General features: G+C 37.3%; 1 protein-coding gene and 1 long non-coding RNA gene across 6 annotated transcripts in view; one reads left to right on the top strand and one right to left on the bottom strand.

Annotated features, from left to right (window-relative positions):
• The window catches only part of FNIP1 (folliculin interacting protein 1), a 99174-nt gene that overhangs the window by 50000 nt on the left and 26989 nt on the right, over positions 1-22185 (top strand). For 4 of the 5 annotated variants that reach the window (XR_015741725.1, XR_015741724.1, XM_026696467.2 and 1 more), the window contains exons 3-11: positions 3752-3895; positions 7668-7768; positions 9364-9438; positions 9662-9753; positions 16124-16207; positions 17103-17174; positions 17842-17977; positions 19111-19312; positions 21313-21398. Coding sequence is in view for 3 of the 5 variants with exons in the window: in XM_026696467.2 (XP_026552252.1) it covers positions 3752-3895; positions 7668-7768; positions 9364-9438; positions 9662-9753; positions 16124-16207; positions 17103-17174; positions 17842-17977; positions 19111-19312; positions 21313-21398 (992 nt within the window). In the remaining 2 variants the exon portion in view is untranslated. The remainder of the gene's footprint in view (positions 1-3751; positions 3896-7667; positions 7769-9363; positions 9439-9661; positions 9754-16123; positions 16208-17102; positions 17175-17841; positions 17978-19110; positions 19313-21312; positions 21399-22185) is intronic. The other variant, XM_026696468.2, reaches the window with a different exon arrangement.
• Positions 17165-22185, bottom strand: part of LOC148126928 (uncharacterized) — a 66122-nt gene continuing 61101 nt past the window's right edge. Inside the window, exon 3 of the long non-coding RNA XR_015741726.1 lies at positions 17165-18076. This is a non-coding gene — a long non-coding RNA (uncharacterized LOC148126928). The remainder of the gene's footprint in view (positions 18077-22185) is intronic.

The following is a 22185-nucleotide window of genomic DNA, read 5'->3' as shown; positions in this document are numbered from 1 at the left end:
TCAGGGAGAGCTTTGTGGAAAACTAGCATGTAGGAGAACTTCTTTTCAAAAAAAAAAAAAAAAGACAGTTCATATATTATATACTGTAGATTTACTGGGTTAAGCTTGGAAATGTATGGTTGGGGAAATATATTCTATCATTCCAGGTTAAGTTCTTTTCTTTTTTTCACATTGAAATATGCCTGCTTGCAACCAAGCATGATTAAGCAAACCTTCGACATCAGCTGAATGCTACACTGTGACTTGCCTGAACAAAAATGCTGTAACTCTTAGATTCAGTGTGGTTTTATCACATGATGCAGAGCCTGGTCCAAGACGCTGTTGTTTGTCAGAGATAAAATGCAATTCTAGTTCATGGGTTCCTAGTGAAATCATATGATAGCTATTCACATGTTTTTAGCTGTTGCATGCCAAAAAAAAATAAAAATGAAGCCAGTAGCAAGTCTAACAGTGCACGAGTTCAGCTTTGTCCTTTTAATCATCGGCCTGTCATAATAAGAGGTTGTTCTTGGGAGAAGTAGTACAATCTTAAATTCTAGCTCTGGAAAAAAAACAACTGCCCTTGAATTAGCTGGGTCTGCAGTTCTTAAACTATGGGACTAAATTCCCCAATAGTATTTAGTTTTGCCTCCAGTTAAAGAATGAGAAAAGTGTTGTAAGAAGGTAGCCTTGAAGGTGGTAGAGATTAGAAAGGTGGATTTTGAATAATGGATTATTTTTCCTTCATAAAATCAGTGTCTGTTTCTCTCTGTAATAATATTATAGTTTAAGGCTCTAAAAAGCTGGCATTGGTAATTTCTAGTTCTCAACTGAATTTGACAGTGCAAAAGCCGAAAATCCCAGGGCTTCTTCCTAATTTTCTCTGATACAGATGTTCCACCTGAGTTTTAGTAACAACTTCTTGGGGAATTAAAATCCATACATTAAAAAAATTACATATTGATTTATTTCCTTCTACCCCAATAAAGTTTCCCTTTTCAAATGTTATTATTGGGAGAAGAATCTCAGTGGAATAGCTATATTCCACTGTTTTAAATACAGTCTGAATTTCTGTGAATCATTTTCATTGAAGACGGTTAAAAAAAAAGCTCTGATCCCAAACTTTGTGGAAATGTCAGATCTCTTTAGAATAAAAGCTCATTTTTAATGTCTGGCTGGGAACTGGGTTTTCTCATGTTTCTATATAGCTTCTCCATTTCAAGGAATAGGGAAGCCTGCATATCATCTTCCTTGCTGGTATCATTTACTGTCTTAAAAACTGCTGGCTTGAATTTAGGAACAAGCCAAGATACTTGCCGGTCGAAATGAAAGACAATATGGTAATTAAATTTCACTTCAGCACATGCAGTGGGACACCACACTGGGAGTTGCTTGTGGGGCTGAATAACAATCTGTAGCACTTCATTGCTACTTTCTGCCTGTTCAGCATCTGTTTGCTTAATGCTGGGACCATTTCTACCAAAAACTTAAGGATTAAGAAGTTCGTTGACCACCCACAGGAAGTCCATATTTAGTGACCATAGTTGGACTGGCAACTTAGTTGTTAAGCAAAGCAGTCACTAAGCAAAATCACAATTGTGCTTTTGATCCTACTTCGGCTTTCTTTGCTTTACAGGCCGGTGAAGGTCATAAATGAGAAGACTGGTCATCAATAGCTAAACAAGAACTACCCGTAGATAGAATTTGCATCAGATTATGGGATCTTTGGTTTTTCTCCCAGTCTCTTAAAAACAGGCGTATTAACTTTATTGGAGGGCTAAGATCCTTTTGTGGCTTTGAATGTTAAGTTGAGGGATGCATTCAAAAAGATCAGGATAAAATAATCAATCCCGAATTTGATACGATATGATTATTTCATGCCAATTAAGTACCATTGCTCTTCTGACATTTTTAAAAATTACAGTTTGGTGGGGAAGCTCTTGGAGAAGACAGTAAATATTTGGGGAAGTGGGGATAGTCCTATCCACCTTTAAATGATAGAAGAATACACAGAGAACATTCACTTGGTGGCCATAATTGTTGTTGTTATTTTTTTGCAAAAAGCCTTTGTATGATAGAGATTAAAATGCAACAAATGGGAACATAACTGTGACATCAGCAGTTGAAAAGACATGCTTGCAAATGGCTCTTGGCTGCCATATTTGTTGCCAGTTGTAATGGTAGCACTGAATTATGTTTGTAGACTATATTTAAAATAAATGGATCAAAAAGTGTCTAATACAGTATCTATGAAATCTGATAGAACAGGATTTCCCAAGTCAGAGGTGTATCTCTCTCAGAGAGGTACAGACAGATTCAAGAAAAGATTGTTTTAGTTATACTGTTGCAATAAATCCATTTTGCCAAAGTTTTGTTGTGTTGTTTTTATTCTCCAGTTGTATTTAATTTTAGTGTTTGAATTTTTTGGAAAGGTGTGGACATTAAGATTATACTAAAAAGAGGTACGACGGTAAAAGTTTAGTAACCTGTGATATAGAATGAATTAACATTGTTTTTCTTTTAAGGTAGTCCTTTAAGGTAGTTCTATTTTTAAAACCAGGAAATGTTTATCTATGTCAATATGCATACAGTACTTTGGATTTAATTTCGAAGAAGTACTTTAAAGTGTACTGGAGCACAAATGCAATTGCTATTGACAACTCATTTAAACTAGACATGCATGTTTTCAAACATCCTGGGAAAAGATGCAGATGTTTTAATAAGTTCCAATAGATAATAAATGTGTGTTCCTGTCCATCTTTAAAACTGAATTTGAAGTATTCCTCAGCTGTAATGTGTTACTTTTCAAATATTGTTCCAAAATAATGGAGAAAAAAAATCACAAAATATAAAACCAGCAAACTGAAGTAGAAACTATGGTAAAAGAAAGCAAAGATAATACCAATAGTAATAGGCACTTTGGTGCCATCCCAAAACTTTTGGAGCACTACTTGAATGCAATCAGGATTGATAAAATGAACATCAGCCAATTGCAAAAGGCAGCTTTCCTTGCAACAGGTTACATTCTGCCTTTAACACCTTCAAACAACACTTGCTTATCCCAGGTCCTTGGGAAGAACTGGATAGGTGGATAAAAATGCCAAATTCAATTTAAACATCTGACTGACTGTGTGATTAACTGTAATAATTTATTAAACTTGTATGCCATCTGACTGTCAATAACCTGGGTGGCTCACAGCAATTAAAAAGAAGTGTAACTGTATCAATAAATAAAAGATAAAGATAAAAGTTAGCAAGTGCAATGAAGCGAGGATCTCATTGTCCTTTACAAGACACCAGGGTGAAGGGCTCATTCTTAATTAAAGAAGCCAATTATTTTAAACAACAGCAGAATGGAGATCATCTGGGTTTTGGGAGGAACCTTCTTCCAGGGGGCAAGCATAGTTAGAAGGTGCATTTCTGGTGTCCCTGTAGAACATGGGTGTCAAACGTGTAGCATATGGGTCGGACATGTCACATGCTGGCCACACCCACCCCCGTTTTAGTGAAGGGGGGGAAAGTCGCAGTACGTTACATGACGACAATGTGATGCGGTGAGTTTGACACCCCTGCCATAGAAGAATATCAAGCAAACAAGTAAAACCTACTGAATGCTCATCTTAGTTAATGATCCCCTCTATTTCTTTAATATTGAAATGCTTTTGTTAATATGAAATTTCCCAGTTATCACTGTATGTGGGAGGTATTAGTTAAACAATGGTCTGGAGATTGCTAAGTATAGTTTGGCAATTGCATCTTTTTCCTCCACCAGAAACTCTGCAGTGATGCACCAGTGAAAGTCTTTGGGAAATGTTGCCAGCTCAAACCTGGAGGAGATAGTTCATCTTCTTTGGACAGTTCAATCAATTCCTCTTCTTCTTCTACTGAAACAAAAGAACACTGTCCAAAATTTCAGGTGAGAATCCTTTGAATTGTGCTAAACTTGTTAGAAGTGGCTGTGGCTTTGGGAAGAGACTCTGAGCCAAGAACAACTTTTTGGGGTGATTGTTCAATAGAACAGGTGGTTGATATCATTTGAGTCTGGAATAAGACAGTTACCTGAATAATGGATGTTATCCAGTGAACGAAACATTAATGATGAAGAATAACGGCTAGTTGCCAACCAGTTCTACAACCAATTTCACAGTCTACGTTTACCTGGAAGTGAGGCTTGTAGAAATAAATCTAGCTTTTTAAAATGTACATACCCTAAAATTTTATTGTGGAAAGGGGCATGAAGGCTCGAGGGGTTAGGATGCTGGCTTGACAAATAGCATGCTTGTTTTCTTATTTTAAATATTTGAAAAGCTTGATTTGAAAAGTTCATTTTATGAAAAGTAGTTGGGACATGTTAAACGATAGATGTTTGCTTGCTGTCACTTTAAAAAGGTTATGAACTGGCATTCACTGAACCTGAGTTACACTTTAAGAGAGGTTTTGGCTTCTAGTATAGCCAGTCATCTGACTGATGTATTTCTGTCATCTCACCTTGTGCTGAGAGAAGTATTTTCTATTAAGCCTTCCTAAAATAGAGTTGAGCCTTTCTATTCTTTGTAGTGGAGTAGTTCTCTGATTAAGACTGTCTGATCCTAACAGGACACATTCTGGAGGACTTCTTGACTGATGCCAGTGGTGGATCTGATCTCTAAGCAAAACTTTGCTAAGAAAACGTTAGCCTCCCCATTTTATCATTTACACTTTGTATTTCGGTCTCAAATACGCAATATCTTTCTTTGTATTGCACTAGTAAAATTGAAAACACTAGGTTTTTTTTTAAAAAAAATCTCTTCATCAAGGGCAAATGTATGGGTTGATGAAGAAAGAACGGGGATTATGTTGAATTCTGTTCTTAGAATAGAAAATAAGAATAATATTTTGCACCTTGTTATACCTCACTTAACTTCCATTTCAGAGAATTTTGTTAAAGGAATCAGTGCTTTCTGGCAGGTAGTCCCATATTCAATGAATGTGCTGCATCCAGACCACATACATACTTTAAGAGGTGCAGAGGGAGTAGTTAATGTAAATATAAGGAACTGTATGTAAATAACTAACACAATGGAATTTGATTCTTTCATAAATAAATGTTGTACAATTTGCAAAGTTAATTTGTAAAATGTAGAATGGACATAAGATTTTTAGTTGTCGAAAGTTGCAGGACATAATATACATGTTACTAAATGACAATAAGATTGCTTAAGTTTACAAGCAAAGCTTTTTCCTATTACTCTTACCAGCCACTGATCTTCAGGGATCTAGTGTCTCTGGAATCAGAGATTCCAACAGCCATCATAATTAGACATTGTTGATAGTAAGATTAACATTTATGTAGCAGAGCAAACTTCATTAATAAAACTTTTCTTATCCCAGTTCAGCCTATTAATAGAGGGGGAACATTTTTTTTCATTCTATAATGGAATGACAAGGAAGTAATATGCAACATGTTTTCTCATGATCTATACTTATGCCATGATAATAAGATGTATGGAGGAACAACTTGGATGGATTGACAATGGGTCTTTTTTCAATGTACATGAATTGGGTATTTGTCACTGTATAGAACAGTCATGGGATAAAAGCAATAGTAGAGATATTAATATGTGGAAGCCAATATAAATTATTATAAATTTATTCATCCATATTTTGTCTATCATAGAAAAATTGCTAAAATCAGTCTTGCAGGAATCTAAAATATAGGCATTTGCCTCTGCTTCTGTGATCATTAGTATAACAGGAAGTTTAAGTTTTGTAAACATCTACATGTTTTATTTGCATGCTACGTAAAATCTGCTTCTAATCTGACTGGGCAGCACGGTCAGTTACATGTAAGAATTATATATTTAGAATTATTTGTAAAGAAAATTTCACACAATTTTGACACTGGCAAAATTGGGTGAACTGGAAAATTTTAGCTATCCATGAGATCAGCTGAAACTCATTATCTCCTAATGCATTTCTTAGAACAGATGAAGTGCATCATGGGATACATAGCTCCTCTAACAGGGGTGTCAAACTCATGGCCCGTGGGCCGGATGCGTCAGGTGCTGGCCACGCCCACCCCTGGTTTAGCGAAGGGGGGGAGTCACAATATGTCACATGACAACAATGTGATGATGCAAGTTTGACACCCCTGTTCTATAAGAAAGGTTTTATAGTAATTCATGTAAATTCACTTCCCCCCCCCAATCATCTGGATTTTCTTCCAGAAAGGAGAAAAATCTAACATGTTTTCTAGCTTGATGCCTAAGGATTTATCAAACCATTATTTGGGGGTGTTTTTTGATTCTGATTTTTTTTCTGAAAATCTTTTTATAGTTTAAATATGTTCTTCAAAGCTCCTAAATCTAGTAACAGCTGTTGTCTTAAATAATGTATTAAAAACTTCATACACCATTTATATAAAATATTCAAATACAAGCTTATTTTGTTTTATATTTTGTCAATTCATCTTATTATATTTGATTTTACAATTTGGTGTAAATGGCTGTTTTGATTGTAACTGACATAAATAACTGTTATAGTCATGATGGAAAAATAACCTAGAATCTTGTTTACCATTAAAATAATTTTCTGCACTTTTTACTTTAAAAACATTTTGCCCATTATGGTACAAAATGCCATTACCTACAGGATAATCATGGCATATTATCTTGTAGTGTGACATATGTGATTACTGCCTAATAATTTGAAGTGCTCTGACACCAGGTATGGAAAGTGTGAGATTTGAAGCCCTTGAGTGCAGAAGCTGCTGTGTTCATGTTACAAGCAGATACAATACAGTGAACTAAGCTATTCAAAGAGTTGTGCATTCTGTATTTACTGATTTAAATCCACAAGCAGAAATATCTACGGGGCAATAGACTATTACATTACACTGGGTTTGTTATTTTTCTCACAGGATTTACTTCCAATAGGCACCTCTCCCATCAAATCAAATTACATTCTTTAAGACAGAATGCCCAAATACCAAGAGAGTATCAAAGTCCATGTGCTGGAGTGTTTGCTCAAGATTAGAAGCAAGGAGGAAAACTGACAGTAGATCGGGCTTTTGAGGCACATGATGTCCTGCAAGGCAAGCTGTAAGATAGAGGTGAACAGTTTGTTACTCTGGGGCTGCGTATGGCATCATAAAGTCCCCTCTGGTCAAATGTCAGGAGCAGCTCTTCCTCCTATATTGAAATGCTAAGTCTGAAAATTACAGTGTAAGCCCTCAAGCTTAGTGCAAAACAAGGGAAAGGGAAAAAAAAACACTGAAAACAAACTCTGTTCACATGTTCAAACACCGAATAAAATCTTGGCCCTGCCACATGTGTGATGTGATCCCATTCATTTTGCATCACATATGTTGGAGCCCTTGGCATCCACACCTGCCATAAAATCACAACAGATAATGTGTGGAGAACAGCAGCAGCTGCAGAAGATTTGGATTCTGCCCAAAGATTATTTTCAGCATGAGGAACAGCTGCCATCTACAGCAACATTTAGATCTGTGAATTTAAAGAGCCAACATGAACCCGCATAAACATCTTGGTACCTGAAGATGGGGTTTATGTGTGCGTAACACATGCACTCATCTTTTGTGGAATGCATTTATAGTTGTGATATTCCTTCATTTTCCATTCCCTACCTGAAGAATATTTTTAAAATGATCACCGTGCAACATAATTATTAGCAGTGTCTTTTTTCAGAGTTCTCGATGTTCTTCAGATGCCAACATGCTTGGGGAGATGATGTTTGGTTCTGTGGCTATGAGCTATAAGGGTTCAACTTTAAAAATCCATCAGATTCGGTAAAAATTCTTTTTTGTTGTTGTTTTTATATATATATATATGTATATGTATTCTTCTCAGATCACTCTCCAGAAGTTAGAATCTTATTTCACCTTGCAACCAGACTTCTGGGGTAATATTAACTCTTGTAGTATAAAGATAATATAGAAACAACAGTGTAGGGAGAAGAAATGTGATCCCTTTGGGGTTTGGAGGTAGCAGTTGGATTTTGTATCCCATATTCAAAACTGGGGTGGAGGGGACTTCCCATACATCCTCCTAATGAAACATATTTCCTACCCTGCAATTCTTATCAGGGATTTATGGTAAATTCAATAGCTATGTATATTGGACTGTGTATAGTGTGCCAGTAGTGGAACAGAGATGGACAGTCAGGTGTGCATGATGTTCCAGAGGCATTTTTAGTCCAGAAACCCAAATTGATTGTGATTACTAAAAATTGACAACACGATTGGATGCCATGGGAAAGATGAGGTGGGAAATTAAAAATATGGAGTGTAAATCCTAAGCACGGAATTATTTAAAAATGGCCTAAACTTTCTAAAACTCTTACTAAGACCCTCCCAGGTGGCCCTGTCCTTTTTGTATCCTTTATTCCCTTAATGACATCAAAGCCCTTGGTCACCTCTGCTGTAGTAAAGTACTTCTTTACAGAATTTTATATTGTCGAGTATTTGCAGAATAATATTAATTATGTGGTTTTGATATGCTTACCCCTCCTCCCAGCTAGTTACTTTATGTGCTTTTCATCTGTATTCATTTAAAGCCAGAATTCCACAGCTCACAAATAGACAGGCTGTTCCATTATTACCCTAGTTGTCCTTCAGTGTGGAAAAACATGGAATATATAATTTTTACAAAAAAAATAATAATAATGCTGCCATCTGTTAAGGGCAGGTTGAGTCTACAGAAACTAAGTTTGACTCTGATGGGATTTAAGAGCAATAGTAGACACGTATATTGAGGCAATTACAAATAATTTTATAGAGAGAAGTTCCCTGAAGATGTGCTCCAGCACAAGTCTGGAAGCTTGGAAGATTCTGGTCCCAATGACTAATCCTGACTGGATCCTGCAATAATTTTATAGAATAAAAATGAACTTTACAATGAGCTTTCTGGAAAATAAGGCTCTTAGAAAAGTATTGTCTCATGAGTGCTTCTTTCTTAAAATTCAGGGCAGGATTGTTGGCTTATGGTGTTTAGTATGCCTAACATTGAGATATGTTTGTGATGATTACCTGACATGAGGAAAAAACAAACTAATTCTATTTTAATATAATGATATAAATTATTATTTCTTTAGCCCACTATTTTTGCAGAATGCTTTGCAATATTCATTTATTAACAAATTTAGTAGAATTCAGTACCTTAAAACAATGTTTCTCAACCTCATCAACTTTTAAGAGGTGTGGACTTCGACTCCCTGAATCCCCTAGCCCTACTGGAGAATTCTGGGAATTGAAGTCCACACCTCTTAAAAGTAGCTGAAGTTAAGAAGCATTGCCTTAGAGAGACTATGTCGCTAGTGGCCCGATGAATGGGGATTGCTGTTTGGTGAGGACATCTTTTCATTCCTATTTTCTTGGCTTCACAGCTCTCCTCCACAGCTTATGCTGAGCAAAGTTTTTACAGCTCGAACAGGAAGCAGTATTTATGGAAGTTTAAACACGTGAGTACATGTGATCATTAGAACATGACGAGACTGGTGCTTTTGGTTTATTCAGGAGAATAGATTGTCTCTTGCTAGTTCCTTTTTTTCCTCTTAGGATTCCTCTTTCATTCTCAGAAGACATAAGGGTGCAGGTGGGGAAAGGGGAAAAGGAAGGTAAGACAAAACTGACAACTAAGGCAAACATCAAAGCACAATTATTTTCTTTCTTTTTTTCCTGTAGGCTTCAAGACAGTCTTGAATTTATTAATCAAGATAATAATACTTTGAAGCCAGATCATACCACAGTTATGAATGGATTGCTTATGAACATAGGTAATTTTCTTATTTGTCAGATAAGACCTTTAATGATTGACACCGATTAATCTGACCCATATTAATATATTTTTAAAAGAAATTCTATAGATTTGGGTCTAAGGCAGCCATTAGTCTCAATTCAAACACAGCTCATGACTCTTGAAAATGTTTACTGTGGTGTAACTATCAGAAGTTGATGAAATTGCTTGAAATCTCTTTATGATGAGAATAACCAACAGTCTATATTACAAAATGTTCCCCTTATTAGAATTATATTTTAGTTAGATAAAACTATACTTTTCAATATTTAAGCATCTGCATGTCAACAAAATACTATTACATATTTATTATGTGAATATGTAAAGAATGTGATATCTGAGGTACAGTTCATAGTTCCAGTTGGTTTCTTCAATTGTTTGTTTAGTTTATCTTAAATACTTATATGTAAATACATTCGCTTTCATTCTGCATTTCAGGGCAATCACAATATCACAAATACAACATCTTAAAATATTAAACCTGGTAATAAATAAAACTTGTAATACAGGCATCAGGCAGGTGTCTTTAGAACCATAGATGGTGAAAGGATAATCATGTAGTCCCTCCGGTAAAGAAAAATACTTCAAAAAAAGATGCTAAAAAACTGATATGGGATAGTTCCCCCCAAAGTTTGCATAATAAGCAGCAGCTAGTAATTGAAATTGTGAGATATTCTTCCTCAGTTGAACCTTCTGGGTCATATTCAACAGCAAGGCTACGTAGCTGCTTTGCAGGAACTCCACCAAGTGAATGTAGGGCCTGAATCATGACTATCAGTCTCCTGAAAGAACTGCAGTGATCACTCAGCTGCCACTGATAAAAATTATCCTTGCTGACCTTGGATGTCATCACAGCCTGCAGACAATGATGGATCTATTGATCCAAGAATATGTTTCATATACCATGTACAGGACATAACTCACATCAACTGCTTTGAACACATGATAGCAGGAGGAGGAAAATTAACCGTTGTTTTCAAACAAGAAGACTGATTTGTTCTTCCCAAAGTTTTTAAGGGGATAAGACTTGGGGGACAAGACAGTCAAGTTGAACTCGGGGGTTCCCACTTCATACCATGCTGCAGCCTCCTGTGCCCCTACAAATGCTGCTCTTCAGAGTTCAGGGAACCTTTGTAATGTTGCATAATTATTCAGAGAAGCTGCAGGAATTCTGCCGGGTGCCTTGCATTTCCACTCTTGGTTTAGTTACCCTTTATTTTTAAGCATTGCCTAGAAAATGTGAAGAGAGCCAGTTTGGTATAGTGGTTTAAAGCCAAGAAGCCAAGAGACGGTGAGTTTTATTCTTGCTTTAGGCACAAATCCAGATAATGGCTTTGAGCCAGTCACTCTCTTTTAGCCCTGCAAAGAAGGTAAGGCAAACCATATCCAAAATATTTACCAAGACAATTGCAGAGACTTGCCCAATCGCCAGAAATCAAGACTGACTCAAAGCCACACACACACACACACACACACACACACACAGGAAACGAGAAGAATGAGTTTTATTAACCATGATTATGTTTACTGGGGTTTTTGGCTGCAGTTTGCTGCCCTTACTCATACAGCTGTTCCTCAGCAGCCTAATTAATCTTCAATAATAGCACTCTGCCAAGAATATGATGATCCAGACAAAATCCTTTCCTTTTCCTATATGGCATATCATTTATGTTTGTTACCTAAGGCACCATCTGTTTGAGCAAAGTCATTTCAGACTAAGCACCTACACAGTTTATGTAGTTAGTTGTTTATTGTTTAAAATTAATTATTTGGCTTTCTCCTGCCAAAACCCATAGGTTGGCTAAAAAAAATCAATGCATATTGAACTTATGTACTGGGATTGCTTCATCCTTGGATGAATGATTTGCTCAACACCCTTTTAGCCCATTTATTTAATCAACATCACTCACCTTTTAGAATCCGACTTGGTTTTAATAGAAAGCAAAAGATCAAGAACATAAAACAAAGCAATTTGTGTTTTACGTGTGCAACCTTATTGCTTTCATGTACATCTTGAAATAATTGAAGTACAACTTTCTGATCCCTGCAAACTACAACATGCACGTTCATCTTAACTCTTGCTGTCCTTCCATTCTATCCTTTACTAAATTTAAACTTCCCCAGCCAGTTTTATGTTCAAATGTGTTGGTACTGTGGCCATTGGCATGGAAAGGAAGCTTTGTGTGCACTAGGCACTGTATACATGGAACAATGTCAGTGTGGTAGGATTTGCAAGTATAACCTAGATTTATAAAATAAGTGTTAAACTGTAATTACATAATGTAAAAGTAGCATTATTGAAGCTGCTAGGTATTGTATTCCTTAATGCTGCTTACTTATCTATGCCCAGTTTAAGAGTCATTGACTTAACAGTTATGTAAGTTTGTAATATCAAAAGGAAATGGAAAATGAATGGCTAGTGCAAATAGCTAAATGAATCACTACAATTGACTTACTACTACAATTGGGACCAGAATCTTGGATGCTGAGCAAAGCAGTCATTAAGTGAATCACACAAGACTGTTTCTTTCAACAACTGTGATTTGAGCACTTCTGATTGTGGTTTTTAAGCCATCCCATGAGTTAATTGGATAAAGTTCTAGGGAAGGAACATGGGGTGTCTTGGTGGGGGAAAGACCCCAGAGATTCCACTCAGGAGCTGAAAACCCTTCCTACCAAAATCCAAGCAACATTTTCAGCACCTGAGTAAAGAGACATTTGTCCGTGGCTTAGGCTGGATCTCCCAAGGCCTCCTCCACCCACCGGAGGCATTCCACACTTATTGTACCGGGTTCTCTCTCCACCTTCTGCTTGGATTTTGGCTGCCACTAGGGGTTGCCTAAAAGAGCTGCCTGCTAAAGGATTTCAGCTCCCCCTTATGCACAGAAGGGAATTCCTTTGGTGGAATGCAGGAATGGAGCTAAAATCTTTAGAATTTCAAGTCTGTTTCTGCACCCTGCTGAAGGAATTCAGCTCTTTCACTGCATGGAAGGGGATTCCTTTGACTGGGTGCAAAAATGGAGCTGAAATTCTGAAGAATCTTTAGGATTTCAGCTCCATTTCTGCACCCCATCAAATGAGTTCAGTTCCTCTCTGCAAGCAGCTCTTTCAGCCAGCTTCCAAAGATGAGAGGAAGCTATCTTGGTGGGGGGCACCCTTACCTCACACCCTTTCCTGCCAGCTTCTCCACTGACTTTCTGGGAAAACCATCAGAGGAGATAGCAGATCATGATCACATGATCATGGGGTGCTTGGGAACCAGTTACAAGTGCAAATAAGTTGCCAAGCATCCAGATTGTAATGTGACTGTGTGTGTGTGCGCGCGCACGCGCAACATTCTGCAACAGACAGAAGTCCTTTATGGGCCATAAAGCACCCTTTCTGAGACCGCTGGAATTCTAGACCTACATTAACCAATAGTAGCATGTCTAAGATTACCTATATATACACTGGAATAATTACAGCCTCCCGAACAAAGGAAATAGCTTTTTGCTAACCATTGAACTTACTTAATAACAGCCCATTTGTATGTATTTTTAAAACCTAAAGAGAAAAGTACTGATTTTACTTCTATATATCACTTGACCCAGTATATTAAGAAAGATAATTATTTCTTGTAGTTTTGCATATTAGAAAATGTACAAACCTAGATTAATGCATAATCCGCTCATCAATATTTGTTTACAGTCCATGCTTCAGAGTCAGGCAGTACAAAAATGAGTTAATCTGTAACCAGAGCAGTTCTAGATGCTAAATCAAATAGAAAGAATACTTATGAATACTTATGACTCATTGATTCTTGCCAATTCTTGGATTTTTAAAAGGTTATTGTGCTTTTGTATGTGAGTTAGCTTTCTAGCCCATCTCTCTCTCTACTTAGTACTTGTGCTTACCATATTTGAAGAAACTAGAAAAGATTTTTTGTCACTGTGCAGCTGTATGAATATTAAAATCCATGCCTACACACACACACACGCACACGCACACACACACAGAGCGGGGGGGGTGTTCAACAGTCATTGCTCTGTTATTCATGGAAGTAGTCCTTTATTTACAACTGCAATGGAATCTGGAATTTCTGTCATAAGTCATGACATTTGTGTGACCAGGCCTAACTTTATGACTTTTTTATGGCAGAAGCTTTATAATATTGGGGTGTGTGGGTGTGTGTACACACACATATGTATATATACACACACACACACACACACACACACACACACATACATATACAGATATACATATACAAAATTATCAATTTTGCATTAGCTGTATAATGCTAGCTCATCTATCTATCTATCTATCTATCTATCTATCTATCTATCTATCTATCTATCTATCTACCTACCTACCTACCTACCTATCTATCATTATCAATATAGTTATATAATGCTAGCTCACCATTCCATATATTAATATGGCTGTTCTTCGTTGAAAACCAGCTGAAAATGCCAGAAATCGACAAAGCACATCATACAAAAGACCTCATACGTTGTGGTCATGTGACCAAAAAATGCTTCAATCAGCTGTAAAGATGAGCAGGTTGGCAAGTGCCTGAAATGCTGTCATATGATCACAAGTAGTCCTCAGAACTCTGGAAATGTCGTAAATAGTTTTTTTGGGGGAAGAGGGGTGCATTGTAACTTTGAACAATCACTAAGTGGCCAGCCATAAGTTGAGAACTCCCTGTGCTACTAGTGATTTACACCTAAAATCCGTGATCAAAAGATACTGTTCTTATTTTCTGACAACAGAAGAGAAGGTACAAGAAATGAGAAATGCTTTTCTTTCAACTCAAAACATTTTTTTATCTTTCTTGCATGAGGGAAAAAAAATTTCACACACGGGGCCAGAATTCCAGGCACAGCAGGCGGTATTAGCTTCCAATTTGCTTTGGTGAAAATATTATGACATCTTTTTGATTAGAAACAAGATGTGAACGTAAAATTAGTCAGAGGTGTAAGGGAGATAAAGGTCTCCTTTCATTTCATTTTCCAGCAATAAATCAATCACGCACGGATTTGGATGAGGCTAAGAAAAAAATAATGTTATTCATTAGAGCTGGAAACTTGGGCTGAACTGAGACTTTGGGATAGAAGGCAAGACTGTGGATCATCTTTTGAAGGGTCCATATGTCAAAGGGATATTTCAGAACTGTGCCCTGGGGATTATGTCTTTGTTTTTGCCAGCTCCGGCTCTATTGCTGTGAAAATGGTGAGAGGGCAATAAGGCAACTCCTGTTAGAAGGCTGTAATCTGGGCTCTGAGTTTGTCAAAATGATTTGCCTCCCTCATGTCGTATTTTATATGCGGAAGTTTGTGTGTGTGTGTGTGTATGTGTGTGTGTGTGTGTGCAGAAGTATGCAAATTACAGGTAGTCCTCAACTTACGAGCACAATTGAGCCCAGAATTTATGTTAAGCTAAGTGAGAAATTGGTTAAGTGAGTTTTGTCTTATTTTATTACCACATTTATTAAGTGAATCACGCAGTTGTTAAACTAGTAGCACCGTTGTTAAGGGGCTTCCTCACTGACTTGGCTTGTCAGAAAGTCTCAGAAGGTGATCACATGACCCCGGGACACTACAGCTGTCATCAATATGAAACCAGTTGTCAAGCATCCGAATGTAAATCACGTGACCATTGGGATGTTGCAGTGGTCATAATCATGAAAATTGGTCATAAGTCACTTTTTTCAGTGTCGTAACTTCGAATGGTCACTAAATGAACTGTTGTAAATTGAGGACTACCTGTAGTTCCTTTAAAAGATTTTAATGTACTTACAAAATAGATTACTTATGGGTTTACTATGAGGATTTGTGAATTGAGACAATTGGGGGAAGGGGAAGAATTCTGAACCTTGCAAAGAGGATTTTTATTAAATAAGGTTTATTCTCTGCACAGGTACATATAAACATCTAAAGCAAAAGACATCCCTTCAGCCCAACCTAAGAAAATAACTGCTTTGGTAGATAAAGAGAATTGTTCTGTGTTTATAAAATTATTAGATGCTTGATCAAACTAATACAAGTCTGTTACAAATGTGCAAAAAAATCAGGACTGTCTATATGTGTAGTTGTGTTGTAATTAATAATTATTTGAAGCTTTTACCTCATGTACTGATTTATTCATAATGAAAAATAAAGAAACCTCCTGCATTAAAACTGATATGTAAATCTGGGAAGGAAGTGCAGTTTGAAGTCCTATACTGTGTTCAGGTGTAAAAGGTGCGGGTTTTTCTGTGTTCGTGGGTCTGCGTTTGTGTTGGCTTACATCTTCCCTTCCCCTCCACAGAATCTGTTCTGCTTTACTAACCTCATTCTTTCATGTGTATTTTACATTTTGCCATGTAGGTTTCTCACAACTTTGCAGCCCTAGGCGGGCATTCTCTGAACAAGGTCCGCTCCGACTGATCCGGAGCGCCTCTTTCTTTGCAGGTTTGCTATGTGCTGTATGGATAGTCTAGTTGGTTTGACCAAACCGAGTGGATCTATAGTTTGGCCTTGGAAATAAGACCCCATAGTCACAGAAGAGAGGATAAGCTCTCCCCCACTCCTTCCCAAAGTGAAACCATCTTCAATTCATGTCAAACCAAGGAAATCCTTTGGGATTTGGAAATCCCTAACAATATAGGGATTACTTGTTCGTTTCTGCAAAACTGAATTAATCTTAAGGATAAAATTAATTTTATTTCACCATTTGCCTAAACCTGAACTAAGCTGCTCTTGTTTGGCTTTCCATTATCCGAGTTTTATTTCCATGGCTGATTTAGACCTTTTTTTTTTTTTCCTTTTCATGGATCTGCAAATCTATGATTTCTGGAATAATTATAATCAAGAAAACTTGATTTGTGGCAGATTGGAGTTCTAGCTTCTGCTTAGAATTTCATCGCTGGTGAATAAAAATTGGCTGCAAATGCAGATAGTGTCATGCTTAATTGAAGAAGCAATAGAAATGCAAATCCAGATCTGATGCATCATAGAACACCCATCATATAGTGCTTGTCATACTCTTCTTTTTATTCTAGCACTGCTTATAGCTTGGTACCAAGTGCTTTTGCTCCATGGCTAACCTCCCTTTTTCAGTAATATTTCATTTCTGTTGAAATGAAGAAGTGGGCTGCAAATACTGCCTGAACCTTTGTGAAGCTACATACTGTGTATGACTAGATCTGCTTTGCAGCCTTCTTTGGTGATTGGGTATGCCTTGCTGTTATTTTCAAAGTTCTAAATGAAGTTACCAATGAGCATGATTATTTGGTAAATTAAATGGAGCATGAGATGGTGAGAAAGTTTTATGAACTTGGATTAACGGATGGTCTTCTCTTCATAGTTCACAGCAACCCCATGGACATGCCCGGCAGAGAACTGAATGAAGACAGAGACAGTGGAATTGCAAGATCTGGTAAAGTTGTTTATTAGTAACATAAGGGCCTGGGTTTTCTTTATTGTATGTCTATTTTGTCATTGTATATCTTTTTTTGGATGGATTACTAAGGCTTATTATGTTTTTTGTTTTTGCTGGTACAATACTGAACCTAGCCAATTGTTCTTTCATTAATGGTAAGCAAACCTATGGCTTAGCATAATATTCCTTGTTAGTTCAGCAGAAGCATAAAATGTATTAGGCGTTCTTAAGAATAACTCGTCAAACAGTTTGCTGAATGCTGCATCTTGAAAAGACTCAATCTTGTTTTAACAGAAAGAAATATTTTATTAAAAAGGTATTGCTGTGGGACTAGGTAATTTCAAGAAAAGTGTTTGACAGTGGAGGCAGCTGCTGAAAAGACATTTCTTATAGTGCATCCTGTGCGTATCACTGTATAGACAGGATCTAAAAAGAAAAAGAAAGATAATATGGATGGTAGTGTGTGTCTGATATCCGGGTTACTTAATAGTCTCCTTTATAGAAGAAGAAAAAACATATAACCTCCACAAAAAGGAGAACGCCTTGTGAGCAATAATTGTTACCTATGTTCAGATTTTGCTTCTCACATTCACAAAATTAACCTATGTGTCATGAATGAAATGTTTTTTTTAAAATGTAATTTCCCTTTTTGTTATGGTTACAGCATCTCTTAGCAGTCTGCTTATCACTCCCTTTCCATCTCCGGGTTCTTCACTGAATAGAAGCTGTGCTAGCAGTTACCAACGGCGCTGGCGTCGCAGTCAGACGACAAGCTTGGAGAATGGAGTCTTCCCTAGATGGTGAGCAGATTGGAAATGCTGTTTGAATTTCCACATGTGTATAGGGTGTGATTGGCTGATTGCCTGGAATCCAACATCTTGGTGCAACTTTCAATGCTCCTGCAAGAGAGTAAATGTTTTAGGATAATGGTGTGAGCATAGAACACAGCTTCATGTTCATTTTATGTTTGGGTTTCCCTTGTGCATTAGAGTTATGCACCTAATCATTTGAAACACAATTACTCCAGTCGCTTTGCTCCATATTATTTCCCAGTATCTAAATGACTCCTTTTAATTCAGTGGAGTTTACTTCCCCCTTTCCCATCTTATTTGAAAAGTTATGAAAGGAAACCAGAGCATACTGTTATATGGGACATTCATGTTGCGATAGACTATAGGCCTATTGCAACATAAAGTTTCATGAAGATATGTGTTAAGGGGCAAAGAGACAAAAAGCACAAGTAGGAGATGGCAAAGGTACCTGTGAGAAAGCTGAATGTGAACTGGCTGTGTGAGATAGCTTCCAAATATTGGGAAATGATCATTCTACTGTATTTATTACTGGGTCAGCTCCACCTCCATTATTGTGTCCAATTCTGAGCACTAAAAGAAGGAATTGGAGACAACAGAACAATTTCTTAAAAGAATAACAAAAGACAATGAAAATTTAAGTCCCATGAAGAAAAATGGAAAGAACTGGGAATGTTTAGCTTGGAGAAGAAAAGATGAAAAAAATGTGATGGAATATTTCAAATTCCTGAAATGATGTAAAGAGAATGCAGTTATGTTAAGGGAGCTGATTCTATTTGGAATAAGAGATTTAATACGACAAAAGATTCCAGCTGAATCTTGTAGAAAATTTACCTGCAAGAGCTGTTTTCAGGATATGTTTAGAGGTTGGGCTGTTGTGATTACTTGAATTGGATGCCTATACACAGCACAATCTGTGATTTAAATTGTTCTCCACAATTCTGTGATATTTAGAACTGTGGGCATTAAAAGCAGATGCCCAGAACAAGCATGCTGGATTTGGGTGAAATGTTAATTTCAGATTATCATTTAAAAAAAAAAAGACAATTGTATCGAAGTTCTACTTGCAATATAGTTTGAAACATTTCAAATTTACAGTTCTTCATTTTTTGGTTCTTATAAAGGTCAGTGGAAGAAAGCTTTAACTTGTCAGACGACAACTCCAGCCCAAATCCAGGAATTGTCAGGAAAAAGAAGATAGCAATTGGGGTGATATTCTCACTTTCAAAGGATGAAGAAGAAAATAGCAAATTTAATGAGTTCTTTTTCTCACACTTCCCTCTTTTTGAGAGTCATATTAATAAGCTGAAGAGTGCAATAGAACAGGTAAATACTATCATCACCTACAGTATATGTACGTTTAATATATTTGCTAATTCTACTTTTACGATATGACTTTTATCAGTTCAATCTGCAAGGTTGGGGCTTATCATTTAGAGGCATTAGACCAGTGCTTCTCAACCTTCACAACATTAAAAAGTGTGGATTTAAACATACTGGCTGGAAAATTCTGGGAGTTTGAAGTCCACATATCTTTAAGTTGCTAAGTTTGAGAAAGACTGCGTTAGACCAAGTTGGCGATGCACATGCAGACGCCATAATGCTAACGTTGGGAAGTGGTCTTATTTCAGGGTAATGCATAAAGGTCTTGAGATCACCCTTAAGTAGCCAAGAAGGAAAGACTGTGTTGAACTGATTTAGTTACTTTTGAGTTACATGGTTTAATAGCTATGCCTATAGGTCTCTGAGCTAAATTCCTAGTTATAATTCCTCTGCTCAATTATCTTGCCAAGGGCTTCCCTTTGAAAAATATTTACATCCAAAAAACCGGCATAGGAATTACAGTCATGCCATTGACATAGACAGGGGTCTTTGGGTACATTAGCATATTCTCCACACCCTGATGTAAAGGTGCCTCTGCAACCCTTCCATGAACTCGTGTCTGCATGTCCTCTACATCTTGGGGCCAACCTGTGGCTGACTCGGGCCAAAGACAGGTTTAGGTTTTCTGATACTCAAATAGTGGGTACTATTTTGCTGGGACCCAAGTCACTGAATGCCGACAGCGTGGGGTGCATTGATGTGCATGGGAGAGTTTGCTATAACATGTTCTGCATCAGTCTTTTGTGGACTCTTTTGCTATGATCGTGGACTGTCCCCCTTGCCTCTAGTCCCTGACCACTGTGACCCCACTGCCCATTTTTGTTTTGCCTGTGTGGGAGACTGTACCATAGTGCTTCTCCCCCACCCCTTTTAAATGATACAGGGCACTTCATCATCAGCACATTTGAAATAATCACAAAAAAACTTTGAAAAGCAATCAGTGTGCCAGTTGGCAATCGCCTTGAGTGAGCAGATGACACAAGTCTCTGCAGTCTTGCTTTGTATATACTACAGATACAGTCAGCAGCACTGGGTACACTGACTATGAGTGCACAGCACATGTTAGACAAAGGCTGCCAAATGTAGGATAGGTTGGATTCCAACTAGCTCTGAGATGGAACAAGGGCATGGCTATAGGAATTGGCCTTAGTGAGTTGAAGGAATAGTTCTGCCATTCTCTCTCCTCTGCATATATTAAAATTATACAAGCTGTGGAAACTGACTTCTGCTTACAGAATAAGATTCCCTCTTCCTTGAACCCGTGGCCTCCTCTTATATCTTCTGCATCGAAATCCTTCATGGCTTTAAAATGGATGATAGATAGATGACTGCGCCTATTAAGCTCCTGTACTGTATTTTAGTGGTGGAAAGTGCCCTGTGTTGCAGTCCTACATGAATACAGTGCATTGTGCACATTTCTATTTGCACAAAGCCAACAGAGAGCTTAAATCAGATACGAGAATATCTATGTGATAGTGGGGAACACATGATGGAACACCATGTGAATTCTGAATTGGGTCCTAGTCACTTGCTTCAAAGAGATAAAGAGGTGAGAACAATGGATCTGATTACTTTAGGATTATAACTCCCATTAACCTGCATTCTGCCTCTTGTTCACAGAACAAATCCTACCTCTCTAACAATGAATTCTATTTACTATTGTGCGCAGGCAATTAGTTGAAGGATTTGTTTGTTTCTGTATAGCCTCTTGCAAGCAAGAGTGTAGGAAAAAGGGACAGTGTAAATACTTGTTCTTTACATATCTCTATCTTGATATGAAACTTATCAAGGAATAATATTTATCGCATTAAAAAGAAGTCCACACACAGACATAACAAAAAAAGAAATCCACCCTCTTTTTGTCTGCTCAAGTCCACTTTAGATAAAACATAGCATATGACTTGGAGTTTTGCCTGACACTAGTTTAAACAATTTTTTTCAAGGCTATGAAAACAAGCCGTCGGTCAGCTGATGCCAGCCAGCGGAGTTTGGCATATAACAGGATTGTGGATGCCTTAAATGAATTCAGGTGAGGGTTTTTCTTTTACTACTGTTTTTCAGTTCTAACAAGTGTTTAAATGCTTCTGATAACAAATGTATAATGCCGAAAATAAACTCTCAATTCACATTATTCTTTGCTGAAGAGCAGTAATTAAGCCATCGTCCGCTATTGTTTAGAACAGAGGTGGTTTACTTATATTCTTTACATGTTTTGAATCCAGATGTTCTGGCTGGGGAAACTAGTAGGCTTCTGGTTGTTTATTTTTAGATCTAAAGGACGTTTTAATTTAGAGACTTCAGATTTTCAATCCTGTTACTGTTCTAAAGCAAATATCTATAATCTGCGTGGTTTATAGTGAATCTGTAATGCACGAGAACCCTGGGAACAGAGGTTTCTGCAGAAGACAAGAGGGGGCAAATGATGAAAGCAGCATTGCACCCAGTCTCCACCCCTTTTCTACAAGTGTGGGGAGATGACGTGCACTTAAGAAATGTGTGTTTACAGTACAATGTTGCTTTCATCATGACAAAAGGTGTGGATCCTGCAGACACTCCTATCCTGGAAGGTTGTGGTGCAACAGGAAACATCAAGAACTTTCCTAGAGAATGGGAGAAACACCTTCATATATGTGAATGCTTTTTATGTGATCAATTGCAGTGATTCAGTCTCTAGTTGTCATGTGCAAGCAAATCTGTTGCCTTTTCTTAAGAGATATTTAAACGAATCCAACTTTCCTAAGAGGAAATAAGGCAAATAAAATGATTGCTATTATAGCAGTTCATAAGCTATCCAGTACAGAAAACTAATTCAGAAC

This window comes from Pseudonaja textilis, chromosome 2 (assembly GCF_049901715.1).
Source record: "Pseudonaja textilis isolate UNSWEBS1 chromosome 2, rPseTex1.2, whole genome shotgun sequence".
Classification (NCBI taxonomy): Eukaryota; Metazoa; Chordata; class Lepidosauria; order Squamata; family Elapidae; genus Pseudonaja; species Pseudonaja textilis.
The sequence above is the reverse complement of the archived record's forward strand: the minus strand, read 5'-3'. Positions and strand labels throughout refer to the sequence as shown.